The sequence below is a fragment of the Saimiri boliviensis genome, chromosome 11, assembly GCF_048565385.1.
Source record: "Saimiri boliviensis isolate mSaiBol1 chromosome 11, mSaiBol1.pri, whole genome shotgun sequence".
In the NCBI taxonomy this organism is placed as follows: Eukaryota; Metazoa; Chordata; class Mammalia; order Primates; family Cebidae; genus Saimiri; species Saimiri boliviensis.
Window position 1 is genome coordinate 52,276,294 of NC_133459.1, and position 16,354 is coordinate 52,292,647.

The following is a 16,354-nucleotide window of genomic DNA, read 5'->3' on the forward strand; positions in this document are numbered from 1 at the left end:
CCTGAAGCAAGGCAGGAGGGACAGGCAAGCGAATGGATGGGTAGTGGAACCGCCACATGGGTACAGCTAAAAGACACAGGGACAAGGGAACTGAAAAGCTTGGTAATAAGGCGTTGAAATAATAGACTACCAGGTCTAAACTGGATAAAGCCATATATGTAGTCAAGAGGGAGCTGAAAGACAAAGAAAATGGGGGAAAGGAACTGGAAATAACGGTAGGATCAAAAAAACTGTACAGAATCAGCAAGGGCATGAAAGGGTGTGCCTGGAGCAAGGGATCTTACACTGGGTCCATAGACCTAAGGGAAAAATTCAGGGGATACAAACTTTGTGATAAGAATTACATGTTTATCTTTACTAAGCTCTAATTAAAACCTAGCATTTCCTTCCATTACAAATGTAAGCAACAAATTGTAGCCTTAGCAGTTCCTGTGACTTTGTTACCAACCGAAATCACCAATATCTCCATATCACAATACGACTGTCGCAGTTATCTTGAAATACCATTCATCTTATCCCGACTTCCAAGTAAGTTATTAGACTCACTGACAAATCTTTTTATGTAATGTGAGCATTAAAAACCATGTATTACTATATCATAAACAACATCTTGATAATTATATTTCAATGTAACTGATTTTATTTCTAATCCTAAACACTTTATTCTATGCATTTAAGAACATGATTCTGAGGAGAAGTTCATGGGCTTCAACAGACTGCCAAAGGAATCTTTGGCACAAAAACACTTAAGGACTCTAGCTTCCAGAGTAGAATCCTGGAGTTTCAAGCTCTGGTGGTGGAGTTTTGAGGGGATAATTGGGCCTACGTGATAGTTTTGGGTTGAGAGGGTATACAAATGGATACTGAAGGGGAGGAAACCAAAGAATTATGCAGCCAAGGTGTGGGGCAGATTACTCACACAGCTTCTGAATTACTCATTACAATCAACCTCGGGATGTGGAGTGGAAAAAAAAGACTGTAAGGCAGTTTGCAAACTCTGATGATAGCAGAGCATGACCAAAACATTGACCATGATGTGGCATAAGGGAAAACAGATGTTATAAGCCTCACATAAGGAGGAGTTTTATACTGAGAATCTAAGCATCAGGTTACTGGTCCTGTTCTCTTTGTTCCTTCCATCATTTCCCAACATCCAAAAATATGCTTCTTTGCTCGTTTTACTCTGCCCCTCAAAAGTATTCTCCATTCCAACTTTCCTGTTTTCAAAGTAACTAGGGCCTGCAATGACTTAAATTTCCCCCCAAAACCACATGCTGGAAACTTAATCCCCAATGCAACAGTGTTGAGAGATGGGGCCTAATGGGAGGTGTTTAGGTCAGAACTCCACTCTCAAGAAGGAATTAATGCAGATTTTGAAGGGGTTTAATACTGTGAGTTCAATCTGTTGCTCTCTCCTGTTCAGGTGATGCCTTCTGCCATGTTATGGTTCAGCAAGAAGGCCCTCACCAGATGCAGTCCCTCAATCTTGGACTTCCCAGCCTCTAGGACCATAAGCCAAATTAAGTTTCTGTTTGTTATAAACTACCTAGTCTGTGGTATTCTGCTATAGCAGCATGAAACAGACAAAGAAAGGGCTTGACCTTTTGACAAACCTGTAATTTTTATTTTCCTATTTTAAAAGTATGAATAACTGTAATCAAACAAACGGATTACTTCCTTCTAATCAACGATGAAGAACTAGAAATTCTGATTGTGGGGGAGGTAAAAGCAGAGACATTTTGGTACAGAATACTTCTAGGGCACTGTGATCTTTATGAAATAATTCAGTGAGTTTTAACCAGCATTGTAAAAAATGAAATAGAATGGAAAATATTAAAATGCACTGCACACAGAAAAAGGTGAGTACTGTTCCAAGAATCCTTTATTTCTCACACACACACACACACACACACACACACACACACACCCCTATATTCTGAGTCTAATGTAAATGTACTGCAGATCATAATCCAAAAAGTTTGAAAGCCACAGTTCTAAGGGTAGAACCATTCTCTCTGAAGAAAGAGTAAGGATATAGATCAGGCTGGGCATGGTGGCTCACTCCTGTAATCCTCCCAACATTTTGGAAGGCTGAGGCAGGTAGATCACCTGAGGTCAGGATTTCGAGACCAGCCTGGCCAACATAGTGAAACCCCATCTCTACTAAAAATACATAAATTGGCTGGGTGCGGTGGCTCACGCCTATAATCCCAGCACTTTGGGAGGCCAAGGCAGGTGGATCACGAGGTCAAGAGATCGAGACCATCCTGGTCAACATGGTGAAACCCCGTCTCTACTAAAAATACAAAAAATTAGCTGGGCATGGTGGCGCGTGCCTGTAATCCCAGCTACTCAGGAGGCTGAGGCAGAAGAATTGCCTGAACCCGGGAGGTGGAGGTTGCGGTGAGCCAAGATCACGCCATTGCACTCCAGCCCAGGTAACAAGAGCAAAACTCCGTCCAAAAAAAAAAAACAAAAACATAAATTAGTTGGGCATAGTGGCACATGCCTGTAGTACTTGGGAGGCTTTGGCAGAAGAATTACTTGAACCTGGGAGGTAGAGGTTGCAGTGAACGGAGATCACACCATTGCACTTCAGCCTGGGCAACAAAGCAAAGACTCCATCTCAAAAAATAAATAAATAAATAAATAAAGCAGGGGAGAGACGTGGATCTGTAGTTTTTTCCGGGGTCTACCACAGTGCTACTACCCTGTAGTCAGATTGGGTTCTAGTCCCAGCTCCTTCACCTAGGAGATTGTGTGTGAGATCTGCGGTAAGTCACTACACTACTAAGCCTCCTTCACCTATAAAAAAAAAAAAAAAAAGAGTGAAAATACTTCCACCTTGCTTACCTCACAAGATAGCTATAAAGATCAAATAAAATAATGATAAATTACTCTGTAGACTAAAAGTACTGTACCACTGTTATTTTAACTACACTGCCAGTGATAAAAATGTTAGGAGCATCAAAGATATGCCCAAATCATGGTTATCCTATTGTGCAGTTAGATAAACCAAGATTAGAAGCTATGGGCAAATACTAGGAAACTATTTATTTACAGATTGGCACCTGGGAAAGAGTACAAATAAACTATTATGCAGACACACACATCTCAAGTAACATACAGGAGAAAGTACTCACAAAATGTGCTCAAGGCAAAAAATCACCGGTTTTGATGGGTAAGATTTTCTAATAGGTAAAATGAATTAAGTTTTGAAGAAAGAAATGGAGAAGTATGTTTGTTCTTCATTATCTTTTATTTTTTTGAGACAGGGTCTCACTCTGTCACCCAGGTTGGCGTGCAGTGGTGCAATCTTGGCTCACTGCAACCTCTGCCTCCCAGGTTCAGCGATTCTCCTGCCTCAGCCTGTAAGTAGTTGGGACTACAGGTGCGTACCACCACACCTGCTATTTTTTTTTTTTTTTTTTTTTTTGAGACAAAGGCTTGCTCTGTCACCCAGGCTGGAGTGCAGTGGCCCAATCTCAGTTCACTGCAACCTCTGCCTCCCAGGTTCAAGCAATTCTTCTGCCTCAGCCTCCCAAGTGGCTGGGACTACAGGTGTGCGCCACCACATCCAGCTAATTTTTGTATTTTTAGGAGATGGGGTTTCACCATATTGGCCAGGCTGGTCTCAAAATCCTGACCTCATGATCCATCCACCTCAGCCTCACGAAGTGCTGAGATTACAGGCGTGAGCCACTGCACCCAGCCACACCCACTAATTTTTAAAAAATTGTTTGTAGAGACGGAGTTTCATCACATTGCCCAGGCTTCTCTTCTTATCTTAAATGATTTCCCAAGACCAAAAGATGCACCAGTTATCATTCAAGCCCAGTTCAATAGAAAGCCTACTATACCCACCAGATGCTATCTTTTCTTTTTGGAGACAAGATTTCGCTCTGTGGCCTAGGGTGGAGTGCAGCGGCACAATCTCCACTCACTGCAATCCCTGCCTCCTGGGTTCAAGCGATTCTCCTGCCTCAGCCTTCCTAGTAGCTGGGACTAAAGGCTCACACCACTGCACCCAGCTAATTTTTGCATTTTTTTATAGAGATAGGGTGTCACTGTGTTGCCCAGAGTGGTCTTGAGCTCAGGTGATTCACCCACCTCGGCCTCCCAAGGTGTTGGAATTATAGGTATAAGCCACTGTGCCCAGCCTCCAGATGCTATCTCTGAATACTTTTTATAACTTTTTTTATAAGCACTTTTTATAACTGTCATGTGACACATAACTAATATTATAAGGTGACATAAAAGGTACCAAGCCAACCTGAAGTTAGAAAAAGCAGCCTACTGCAAAGCAGGAAGCATGTGTTTTATTTTTTGCCTTTCTTTAAGTCTAGAACCAAGAAAACCTATTAACTAAAACTAGCCACCAAGCCTGGTGATAGGCATCTATTGGCCTCAGCTCTTGAACCTCAAGCCAATAGGGCACTTATCAGCATGGGTCGTATAACTCCAGGTCACTTTCTATAGCTACATATCGTGTAAGGATTCACTTTTGTCAGTGAACAGAATTCTAATATCTTAAATAATGTGTTTAATAGCAGAGGCATATCCTACAATTTTAGTATACTTTTTCTGTTTCTATAAAATTTTATAAGCAGATTAAGTTTTCTCTTCCTATGCTATCTTTTAGTTTTGTTTTTTCAAATAGAGACAGGGTCTCGCTCTGTTACTCAAGCTGCAGTGCAGTGGTGGAAATCATAGCTCACTACAGCCTCAAACTCCTGGCTGCTGAATAGCTGGGGCTACAGGCATACACCCCCACAGCCAGCTAATTCTTTATTTTTTGTAAAAACTGTGTCTTGCCATGTTGCTTACACTGATCTCAAACTCCCAACCTTGGACTCCCGACCTCAAGCCTTGGCCTCCCAAAGCGCTAGCATTATAGGCGAGAGCCACACCCGGCCTCTTTTCTGTCTTTTAGATTATAATTTCCTGAGTGTAAAAAAGTATCATTATTTTAACTTCCAACATGTTTTGTCACTTAATAAATGTGAAACAAACAAAACAGTGGGTGGGAGGGGAGGATGACCTCTCTCCCTTCCCAACGCACATATTGCTTACCTCTTGCAGCGTCAACAAAGTATTAAGGATAGCTGGTAGTGTAGTCTGGACAACTCCAAATCTATCCTCTGTATAGGATGCTGCTACTAAGTGCGAAAGACCTCAAGGGAAAAAGAAAGAAAAAGTTAAAAGTGAATCAAAATTAGGCAAATCTGCTTGAAATACATCTATTTTAAGAAGACTTAATACTCTGAAAATAAAAATACAGGCTGGGCGCAGTGGCTCACACATGTAATCCTAGCACTCTGGGAGGCTGAGGCGGGCAGATTACTCGAGCCCAAGAATTCAAGACAAGCCTGGGCAACATGGCAAAGCTCTTCTCTACAAAAAATACAAAATTAGCCAAGTGTGGCTCCATAAACCTACAATCCCAGCTACCCAGGAGGCTGAGGTAGGAGGATTATTTGAGCCCAGGAAGCAGAGATCACAGTGAGCCAAGATCACACCACTGCACTCCAGCCTGGTCAACAGAGTGGGACTGTCTCAAAAATTCAAAAAAAAAAAAAAAAAAAAAAAAAAAGAGGAGCAATACAATAGAAAAATGCGGAAAAATTGGAATAGACACTGAGAAAGTACTCAACTGCATTCGTTATGAATAAAATAACCAAGTTTCTGGCTTTACATTCTATTAGGAAGAAAATTCTAATATAGTATTGGGTAATGCTATGTGCCAGGAAAGAAAAATATGATAAGGGCATATAATTGAGAGGAGGATACTTTTCAGAGAATGGTCAGGAAAGGCCTCTGAGAATCATTTAAACACTGAGAAGCCTATATCTATAAGTTAAAAATAATCTATCTGTTGCATTTTTTTGAAGTAGAGAAAGATATAAAAGAATCCAGGCTCAACAGCCTGGGCAACATAGCAAGACCCTGTCTCTACACAAAAATATAAAACTGAGCTGGGCATGGTGGCATGCACCTGTTATCCAAACTACTCAGGAAGCTGAGGCAGGAGGACTGCGTGAGCCCAGGAGTTCAAGGTTGCAGTGAGCTATGATCATGCCATTGAACTCCAGCCTGGGAGACACAGCAAGACTCCATCTCTTAAAACAAACAAACAAAAAAGACAAAGTGTGGTGGCTCACACATGTAATCTCAGCACTTTGGGAGGTCAAGGCAGGAAGATCACTTGAGCCCAGGAGTTTAAGACCAGCCTGGAAAACCTTGTCTCTACAAAAATTTGTTTCAAAAAGAAAATTAGCAGGGTATTGTGATGTGCACCTGTGGCCCCAGCTACTCAGGAGGGTGAGGTAGATTGCTTGAGCCCAAGAGGTCGAGGATACAGTTAGCCATGCTCATACCACTGCACCCCAGCCTGGATGACAGAGCAAAAACCTGTCTCAAAAAAACAATAAACAAAACAAAACAAAAACCAGGCTTAGCATCTTATGTACAAGAAAAAATTGTGCCCAAATCAAAGTACACCTAAATATATTTTTCAAAATGATCTATATAAAACAAAGATATAAAAATGTATCTGTAAATTCAAAGACTGAGATCAAGGACCAGAACTGACCTTTCATGGATTACACTTCAATATTTAACTGACAATTAAAATCACAGTTACAGTTCACAGTCACTGCTTACCTTCTAATGCCCAAATGTGCATTTGGGCATCTGAAAAAACAGCCTGAATGGAGGCCTCTGGGTGCTACAAATAAAACAGAAACATTTAAGTAAGTTCGCCTGAGGAAAAATCCATTATTTCCTTTAATTAAATATGCAGACTATAACAAAAAATTCACAGCTGTCTCTCAAGAATTAAAATCTAAAATAAATGTTTATATTTAACTTGATAATTACTCATTTAACTACAATAAAGCATTCTACCATCAACTCATTGTGTGACCCTTGCCAAGTCTCTAAATCTCTATGCCTCAGTTTCTAATTTAAAGCTACATACACTCAACCCACCTCGCAGAATCAGTACCGAGATCACTTAAGACAATGGTTATAGAAACTCTTTTGTAAAAACTTGGCTGGGTGTGGTGGCTTGTGCCTGTAATTTCAGCACTTTGGGAGGCTCAGGCAGGTGGATCACTCAAGGTCAGGAGTTTGAGACCAGCCTGACCAACATGCTGAAACCCCATCTCCACTAAAAATACAAAAATTAGTTGGGTGTGGTGGTGTGTGCCTGCAGTCTCAGCTATTTAGGAGGCTGAGGCAGGAGAATTGCTTGAATCCAGGAGGTTGCAGCAAGCTGAGATCACACCAGTGCATTCCAGCCTGGGCTGGCTGGGCGTGGTGGCTCATGCCTGTAATCCCAGAACTTTAGGAGGTCAAGGTGGGTGGATCACCTGAGATCAGGAATTCGAGGCCAGCCTGGTCAGCATGTCGAAACCCTATCTCCACTAAAAATATAAAAATTAGCTGGGCTTGGTGGCACATGCCTGAAGTTCTAGCTACTTGGGAGGTTGAGTTAAGAAAATTGCTTGAACCCAGGAGGCGGAGGTTGTAGTGAGCCAAGATCACAGCATTGCACTCCAGCCTGGGCAACAAGAGTGAAACTCCATCTCCAAACAAACAAACACACACACAAAAATAACAAATTAATTAAAAATAAAAATTCAAAAAAAGGCCGGGCCAGCACTTTGGGAGGCTGAGGTGGGCCAATCGCAGGAGGTCAGGAGTCTGAGACCAATCTGGCCAATCTAGTGAAACCCCATCTCTACTAAAAATACAAAAAATTAGCCTGAGTAGTGGTGCATACCTGTAGTCCCAGCTATCTGGGAGGCTGAGGCAGGAGAATTGCTTGAACCCAGGAGGCAGAGATTGCAGTGAGTCAAGAGTGGGCCACTGCACTCAAGCCTGGCCAAAGAGCAAGACTTTGTCTCAAAAAAACAAAAACTACCTATTTATTATCTCTCTTAAAATGTCTACCTTCAACCCACTCAAAGCAAAACCACGTAACTTTCATTTTAAAAATGCTTTTATTTGCACAAATTGATGGGGTACATGTGAAATTTTGTTACATGTATATAATGCATGATGATCAAGTCATGGCATTTAGGGTATCTATCACCTGAGTGTAATACGTTTTTGTTAACTGTAATCATCCTACTCTGGTATCAAACATTGGATTTCTTCCTTCTATCTAACTGTATATTTTTATCTTTTGACCTACTGTAACCAGGTTTTTTCTTGGGTGCTGGTGAGGCACAGCTCCCCCAAGAGAATGCTGTGGGTTCTTGGTCTCCAATCTCTTAAAGAATAAGCAATGGGACCACTGCAGGTGCACCATATGCTTGTAAAAGTAAGTATCGGACCCAAAAAGTGTTGCAGAAAGGTGATTTTACTTAAGTAGAGAAAAGAAAAGAGGAGAAAGACTTCCACGAAGAGTGTGGAAGGGGATTCCAGAGGGGAAATCCGGCCAGGTGTGTGGATATGGACTTTTATCCTGGGAGGAAACCCCACCTTCTCCAAGACCCCGGGCCAATGAAAGGAGTTCCTTAGAACTTGTGCTGGAGTGACTGACTTTTAGTTTCTCCCCATACCCGCGATTTTCAAACATAAACTGTTAAATCTCCCGGATGGAGAGAGACAGGAGTGGGGCATGGTGCTGGGCAATTCTTGTCCTTAAAACTATGCCCGCTCATGGACCTGGAAAGAGAACACACTCCCTCACTACTTCTCTCCATCCTCCTCCTACCCCCTAACCCTCCCAGTCTGTTATCTTTCTACTCTACTCCCATGTAATCAAATTTTTTAGCTTCCTTATGTAAGAACACGTGATATTTGTCTTTTTGTGCCTGACTTATTTAACTTAAGATTATAATGTCCAATTCTATCCATGTTGCTGCAAATGACATGATCATGCTGCCTAACCTTCTTTAACATACAGCTATGAAATAGTGTGAAATAACTGGTCCACTTAAATAAATGTTGTCTTTGGTCATGTACCCATGAAGCCTATTAAGTACCATATAACAAGCCTATTAGGTTATATTTGTTAACATCAAATAGCATCATCTATAATTTATTATGAAATAGATCCACTTCCAAAACTGGGATCAAAATTAGCCTTTCACTTGCAAGGAAATGGGAGATCTTGGTCACCATGTGTTCTGCCACTTACCGTCTCTGTGCCCTGAGGCTAAGCTACCTGACTCCTATGAGCCTCAAGTTTCCTTATCTGTAAAATTAGGATAAAAAGATGTATCTCACAGGAATGCTGTTAGTTAATGAGGGAACTGAAGTAAAAGCAGAGTATGGCACACGTAAGACACTCATGGTGAGTTATCTTCCCCTCCTTTTGAAACCAAGCACTGAAGTAAAACTTCAGTCAACTCCTCTTCCTTCTGGTGAAAGACAAGACACCTGCTTCTAACGGGTAGCCCAGGGTGTATTATTTTTTGGTAAAGGTAACTGTTAGTTGGGTGGATCGTCCCTTCCACCATAGTGGAAAAGCAGTTTCAAGACCCTGAAATGACTGTGTTATGTGTTATCTATATTCTATCAGATTTGCTCTGATCTCTTTTTCTACCAGAGTATGACTCTCAAATAATAAACATAACAGATGCCAATATAAACTTTCACTTGAAGGTATTAATGGAGTGAGTGTGATATTAGATAATACTGCAGTATCTGCAGAAAGAGGGGCTAGATTTTAAAAGCTAAAAACAAAAATTCTTTCCCCTACATAGGGGCAAAGGTTTTGCACATCAAAGGATTAAATAAAGACACAACAGCCGTAGCCAGCAAAAACAGGAATGAACCTTTAGATTCTCAACTGAGATTTACTCTCCTGTGGCAGCTGCAACAGTTGATATACAAGGTAGAAAGTCATTTCATGTGTGGTCTGAATTATAACTTTTTATTCATCATAAATTTAACATCTGTGATATCATCATCTCTCTTTGGAACACCAAACACAAAGATGCTAGCAGGACGTGAGCCAAGAAGCACCAGTCACACAGCTTTGTTCACTTTGTGACGATCCAGGCAGCAGGATAGGGCCCATGTTGCATATTAGCACAAAGCTGCCAGCATCCAAGAGACTCAAGAGGCAACTAGACAGTCAAGCCTCAGAAGCCACTGAGTGAGATATTTGTCTAGGGCAGCTGTCGTTAAAACAGAGGTTCAGTGAAGCACTATGCAAAGTGGTCTGGCTTGCTAGGATTCAGCTATAAAATATTTACAAGTCAGATCCTATCTGCTACTTCATTTCATATTTCATTTCCTCCCTCCCTATTCCCAATGCTATAACCACATATGCTTACCTTACTGAAAAAATACATTATCAGCACCCGTTTTGACAAGAAATTCTTAATCTGAGTTGGAAAAAAGGAAGAATTAACACATTTACCTTTTAAATTCTATTCAAATATAACACATTTCCCAGTTCTTCCTGACACTAACTTAAATGAAAAAATGAAACACTTCGCATCTCGTGGGTAAAGAACAATAATACTTAAACAATAAACCATGTAACTAAATACCTTTGTACTATAAACTGGATAACCAAGATGGGCCAACTAACCTCAACAGTATTCCCATGTATACACGTTTAACCCCCAAATGAGAGCCCTGCCATAAAAAAATAAAAAAATAAAATTCTAAGTGGTTCTGGTGAAATTCCTTCTTTTTTTTATTTTATTTTATTTTTATTTTTATTTTATTTCATAAACAACGTCTCTCGCTTTGTTACCCAGGCTGGAGTGCAGTGGTATGATCATAGTTCACTACCACCTCAAATTCCTGGGCTCAATGGATCCTCCTACCTTAGCCTCCTGAGTAGCTGGGACTACAGACACACCACCATGCCCCATTAATTTTTAAATTTTTTTTTTTTTTTTTTTTTTGAGACGGAGTTTCGCTCTTGTTACCCAGGCTGGAGTGCAATGGCACAGTCTCAGCTCACCGCAACCTCCGCCTCCTGGGTTCAGTCAATTCTCCTGTCTCAGCCTCCTGAGTAGCTGGGATTACAGGCACACACCACCATGCCCAGCTAATATTTTTGTATTTTTAGTAGAGACGGGGTTTCACCATGTTGACCATGATGGTCTCGATCTCTTGACCTCGTGATCCACCCACCTCGGCCTCCCAAAGTGCTGGGATTACAGGCTTGAGCCACCGCACCTGGCCAATTTTTAAATTTTTTTGTACAGACGGGGTCTCAGCATCTTGCCCAAGCTGATCTCAAACTCCTGGGCTCAAGCAATCCTCACCTCAGCCTCTCAAAGTGCTAGGATTATAGACTGGAGATATTTTTTAAGACCATATTCTTTCTCAATTCTCTGTAACTATCCTACCCTTTAGCCTCTTAAAAAAAAAAAAAAAAAAAAAAAAAGTATGTTTCTCTCACAGGACAAAAAAAGCTTTTTTTTTTTTTAAGGGTCTCACTCTATCACCAAGGCTGGAGTGCAGTGGCACCATCACATCTCACTGCAACCTCTCTGCCTTCTGGGCTCAGGTGATTCTCCTACTTCAGTCTCCTGTAGCTAGGACTATAGGAGTGCCCCAGCACACCCAGCTAATTTTTGTATTTTCAGTAGAGATGGGGTTTTGCCATGTTGCCCATGCTGGTCTCAAATTCTCAGGCTCAAGCAATGCTCGTTCCCTGGCATCCCAAAAGTGCTGAGATTACAGGGAAAAAAAAAATATCGTGAGACACAAAGTAGTTTTCCAGTAGTTGACATTCCCAGGTGGAAAAAATAAAAAATATTCTTAGTGTCAACTAACAGCTAACCCAACTAACTTGAAAGTGAATCCACTCCTACCATACTCTCACCCAAAGCTGCATGACTAGTCCTTGAGGGCTGCAGCAAGCAGCACGTGTCTGGTTGGGCAGAAAGTTGTGCGGCACTATATCTACTCATGGCACAGAAAGCCCTATGGTATTCTGAAATTTATAAAATGCCTTTAACTATTCATTCCCTTTCATCAGTCATTCCATCTGCAAACATGTTAGTTTCTCCCATATTAAAACACAACATGACCAGCATGGTGGCTCACGCCTGTAATTCCAACTATTTATAAGGCTCAGGCAGGATGACTGCTTGAAGCCAAGAGTTTGAGATCAGCCTGGGCAACACAGCAAGACTGTGTCTCTACAAAAAATAAAAATTAAAAAAATTAGCTAGGCATGGTGGCACACACCTGTAGTCTCAGCTACACAGGAGGCTGAAGTGGAAGGATCACCTGATCCTGGGAGTTCAAGGCTGCAGTGTAGCCATGATCATAATACCACTGCACTCCAGGCTGAGCAACAGACAGACCAAGAACCCATCTTAAAATTTAAAAAAAAAGGTTCCAGGAGCCCTCAATTCCTCCCAGCTATTGCCCTATTTTTCCGTTCCACTTACAACAAACTCCTTGAAAAATGTGGCTTTTCTTGTGATCTCCAATTCGTCTCCCAGTCTCTCCTAAACCCATGCATTCTGGCTTTTGTCTGCAACTACTCCAGCCGACAGCTCTTGTCAAGGACTCAGTTGACCTCCACATTACTAAGTCACCACTTCATTCTTAGCTCCCGTCCCATGCTATCCATCCACAGCATCTGACACTCCCATCTTCTTCAAACTCTTTCTTTTCTTGGTTTTCTACCCACCTCAGAGGCTGCTCCTCAGTCTCCATTGCTATTCTTCATCTCCCAGGCCTTTGGCCATTGGAGGGCCCTTTTCTTGGATCTCTTCTGTATCTACATTAGAGTTTACATCGAGTCTCATGGCTTGGAATACTGTTTATACTCTGAAAACTTCTAAAGTTACATTTCTAGCCCAGAACTTTTCCCTACACTGCAGATACATGTCTATTTTCACCTGGTTGTCTCATAGGTATCTCAAAATTGGCATGTACAAAACAAACTCCTCATTTCCCTCCCCTCACCTCTATCAAATCTCTTTCTCCAAAATCATCAGTAAATTCCAACTCAATAAATTGCAACTATATTATTCCAGATCTTCAGGCAAAAAACCTTATCAGTCAACACTGGCTCTTTCTAGTATATACTACAACCAAACCATAAGCTGATCCTGTTCCATCTACCTTAAAATACATACCTAGACCTTGATCACATCTTACAGCCCCCACCACAACCACTCTGGTCACAGATACGAGCATCTCCCAATAGATTACTGCAACAGCCTTAACACCATCTCTGGGCTTCCACACCTACTTTGCAAGAGTTTAGTCACAACGCAGCCCCTAGAGCAGCACTTTCAAAATGTAAGTTACATCATATCATTCATTCTTGCAGGCAAGACCATACGTGGCTTTCCATCCAACTCAGAGGTGAAGCCAGTCTTTACTACAGCCAATGGACCCAGTGAGCCCGGGGTGCCTGCTACCTCTCTGGTCTTATCACCCATTTACCACTCTCCCCTCACTCACTCTGCTCCAGCCACACTGGTATCCACACTGTTCTTCACACAAGCCAAGTCCATTCCCATCTCAGGTGCATTGGGCTGCTCTCTGCCCTCCCTTCAGGTCTGTGATCAGTCATCGCCTTATCAATGAGACTTCCCCTTATCGCTCCATATAAAATGATACTCTCTCCCCTAAGAACTCTCTGTCTTCCTTGCTCTATTTTTCTAGATAAGACTTAAAACATATCAAATGTCTTCCCTCTTATGCATGTTTGCCGTATCTTGAATACGACCTATTGAAATGCATCTTACAGTCAACAGCATGTCATGGTTTAAGGCATCATTTTTTTCTCAACAGTACATAAAATAAAACTTACAATGAATGATATTTTATATTTCAGAGAAATAGAGTATAATACATTTTCTTACTCATTGATTCCCCCTCATTCGAATGTAAATATTATATGGGCAAGGACTCTGTTTTGCTTTTTTTTCCCAGTGCCTAAAAGCATACCTTGCATATATACAAAGAACTCAAATATTTCTTACATGAAAGAATTCACAGGTTATCAGGTCAAGTCATATGAAATTACAATGTGCACTGCTCAAACCAGTCAGATATTGGCTGTTTCATTTGAATCAACTTAATACATGAAGCATTAAAAAAAAAAAAAAGAAACTCTTCTTATTCCTGATGACTTATTCATGTGAGATCCTTAATGTTCTCAACATTACATGCAAATACAAATTCTATAACCGTATCATCCTACCTGTTCACGTTTATTCTGAATCCATGAATAAATCACATTGGGTTGTCTCACTGTCTTACCCTCAGCACTAATAGAGGTAGATGGAGAAGGATTAGAAAATTCAGTCATGTGCTGGTCTATTTTTAAAAAAGAAAAGAAGGCAAGATAAGAACTTCGGCTGTCTGATCCTCTGCAACTATGACATTTAAAATCTTAGAAAATATATAGTTCTCACCAGAAGCAGATGTCCATAATCTTGGACCTCTTCTTATTAGCTGAGGACTTTGCGGTGACCCATAGCAGGTGTTTACATCAAAAATTCCAGCCATCCGATTCATCACACTAGAGCCAAATGGAATCCCAGGGAGACTTGCAACATCAGGTGTAGATAATTTTGAAGAAAACAGTGATGTTTTAACTAATGTTGGCACTGAAGGCCGAGGCATCTGGCTAGACTTTGGTGTTTGAAAAGTAGTTTCTTCTATAAAAGAACAGATCCAGTGCTGAAGAGGCAACCTGATCCAAGCAGGCTAGCAGCAACACTCTCAGATTTTATACCTACCAAATTTTTGTTTAATGCATTTACCCAAAGCTCAGTAGACTGTTTCTATTTAGGATTACATTGTCAAGATCCAGATTTTACTACTGTAATTCAAGCTCCACTCAAAGAGCTTTATGCATCATCTTCTGTCAGATTGATACAGTCTCTCGTTTTTCTCTCCCATCCATGAATATCTTCATCTTCAAGGTCAGTTTCTCTAACTCTAAGCAATTTTGACTGAACTCATCAATTCACATTTTATTTCTGAATGGCAACTTTAATTAATTACTGCATTAGAATCTAACCAGTTTTACTACGTTACTATTTTAAGCATTAGTCGGTTGAACACACCAAATCTGTATTGTGAACATGTACAGGAAAAAAAATGGTTAACCTTACCCCATTTTCCCCAAAGTTTTTTTCTTTCCTTTTTTTGTTTTTTTAGGCAGGATCTTGCTAGTCCAGACTGGAGTACAGTGGCGTAATCTAGGCTCACTGCAGCCTTAAGTTCTGGGGCTCCAGTGATCCTCCCACCTCAGCTTTCTAAGGAGCTACGAAAACAGGCACAGGCTACTATGCCTGGCTAATTTTTTTTTTTTTTTTTTTTTTACAGATAGTTTTGCCATGTTTCCCAGGCTGGTCTTGAACTCCGGGGCTCAAGGAATCTTACTGCACTGGCCTCCCAAAGTGCTACAATTAGACATGAGCCATCACACCTGGCCACAAAGTTCTTTCAAGTTAACAAAAGTCATACCAACAGCTCTTTTGCCCAGAATATCTATAAATCTGACCTGTAAATAGTTTTTTCAAAAATCATCCTATAACTCTTCAATTTAGCAATAGAGTCTGCTGTGCAAAAACAAAGGAACTTTTCCTGCCACTCCAGCACAAGCCACAAAACAAACTGCATTAGGATTCCATCTTCTTAATAAAACCACCGTAAGAAATTAAACATCACAAGTATCAAATTATTATTATATGACTGTTTTTTTTTTGGAAGGAATCTCACTCTGTCGCCCAGGCTGGAGCGCAATGGCATGATCTCGGCTCACTGCAACCTCCATCTCCCAAGTTTAAGCGATTCTCCTGCCTCAGCCTCCTGAGTAGCTGGGACTGTAGGTGTGCAACACCACAGCCAATTAACTTTGTATTTTTAGTAGAGATGGGGTTTCACCATATTGGCCAGGCTGGTCTCGAACTCCTGACCTCAAGTGATCCACCTGCCTCAGCCTCCCAAAGTGCTGGAATTACAGGCATAAACCACCATGCCTGGCCCATTATATCACTTTTAAAAAATCAGTGAAAATTAGAAATCTTTGAAAAATCAATTTAAAAATTAAGACTGGAGTTTTTAAGAGTTTTACAATTATTCCTCAAAATAAGAGACATTTTTGCTTAGTGATGATATACAACAAAAATTTATTAATAATGAATGTTTCATATTTGGTCAGACTTGTGATCTACCCAACCCAGGATTACAATGATCTTTCTAACATGCTAATTTGATGGAACTAGCCTATTCAAAATTCTCCAATGGCTCGATATCACTATAGGATAAAAATCTTTTATCCTATATATATAAACTTTTTTTTGTAGCAAACAAGGCTTCCTTTCATCATCAAACATCATCTTACCCAATCAGACTCCTTTTGGACAGATTTCCTTTTGGCGGTTATATTCCA

The 16,354-nt window shown here is 40.8% G+C and overlaps 1 protein-coding gene across 1 annotated transcript in view; it reads right to left on the bottom strand.

Annotated features, from left to right (window-relative positions):
- NDC1 (NDC1 transmembrane nucleoporin) overlaps positions 1-16,354 on the bottom strand; it is a 69,542-nt gene that overhangs the window by 16,871 nt on the left and 36,317 nt on the right. The window contains exons 12-16 of the mRNA XM_039474209.2: positions 14,367-14,612; positions 14,153-14,268; positions 10,296-10,346; positions 6,664-6,727; positions 5,074-5,174 (exon numbers count right to left, since the gene is read on the bottom strand). Coding sequence (XP_039330143.1) covers positions 5,074-5,174; positions 6,664-6,727; positions 10,296-10,346; positions 14,153-14,268; positions 14,367-14,612 — 578 coding nt within the window. The remainder of the gene's footprint in view (positions 1-5,073; positions 5,175-6,663; positions 6,728-10,295; positions 10,347-14,152; positions 14,269-14,366; positions 14,613-16,354) is intronic.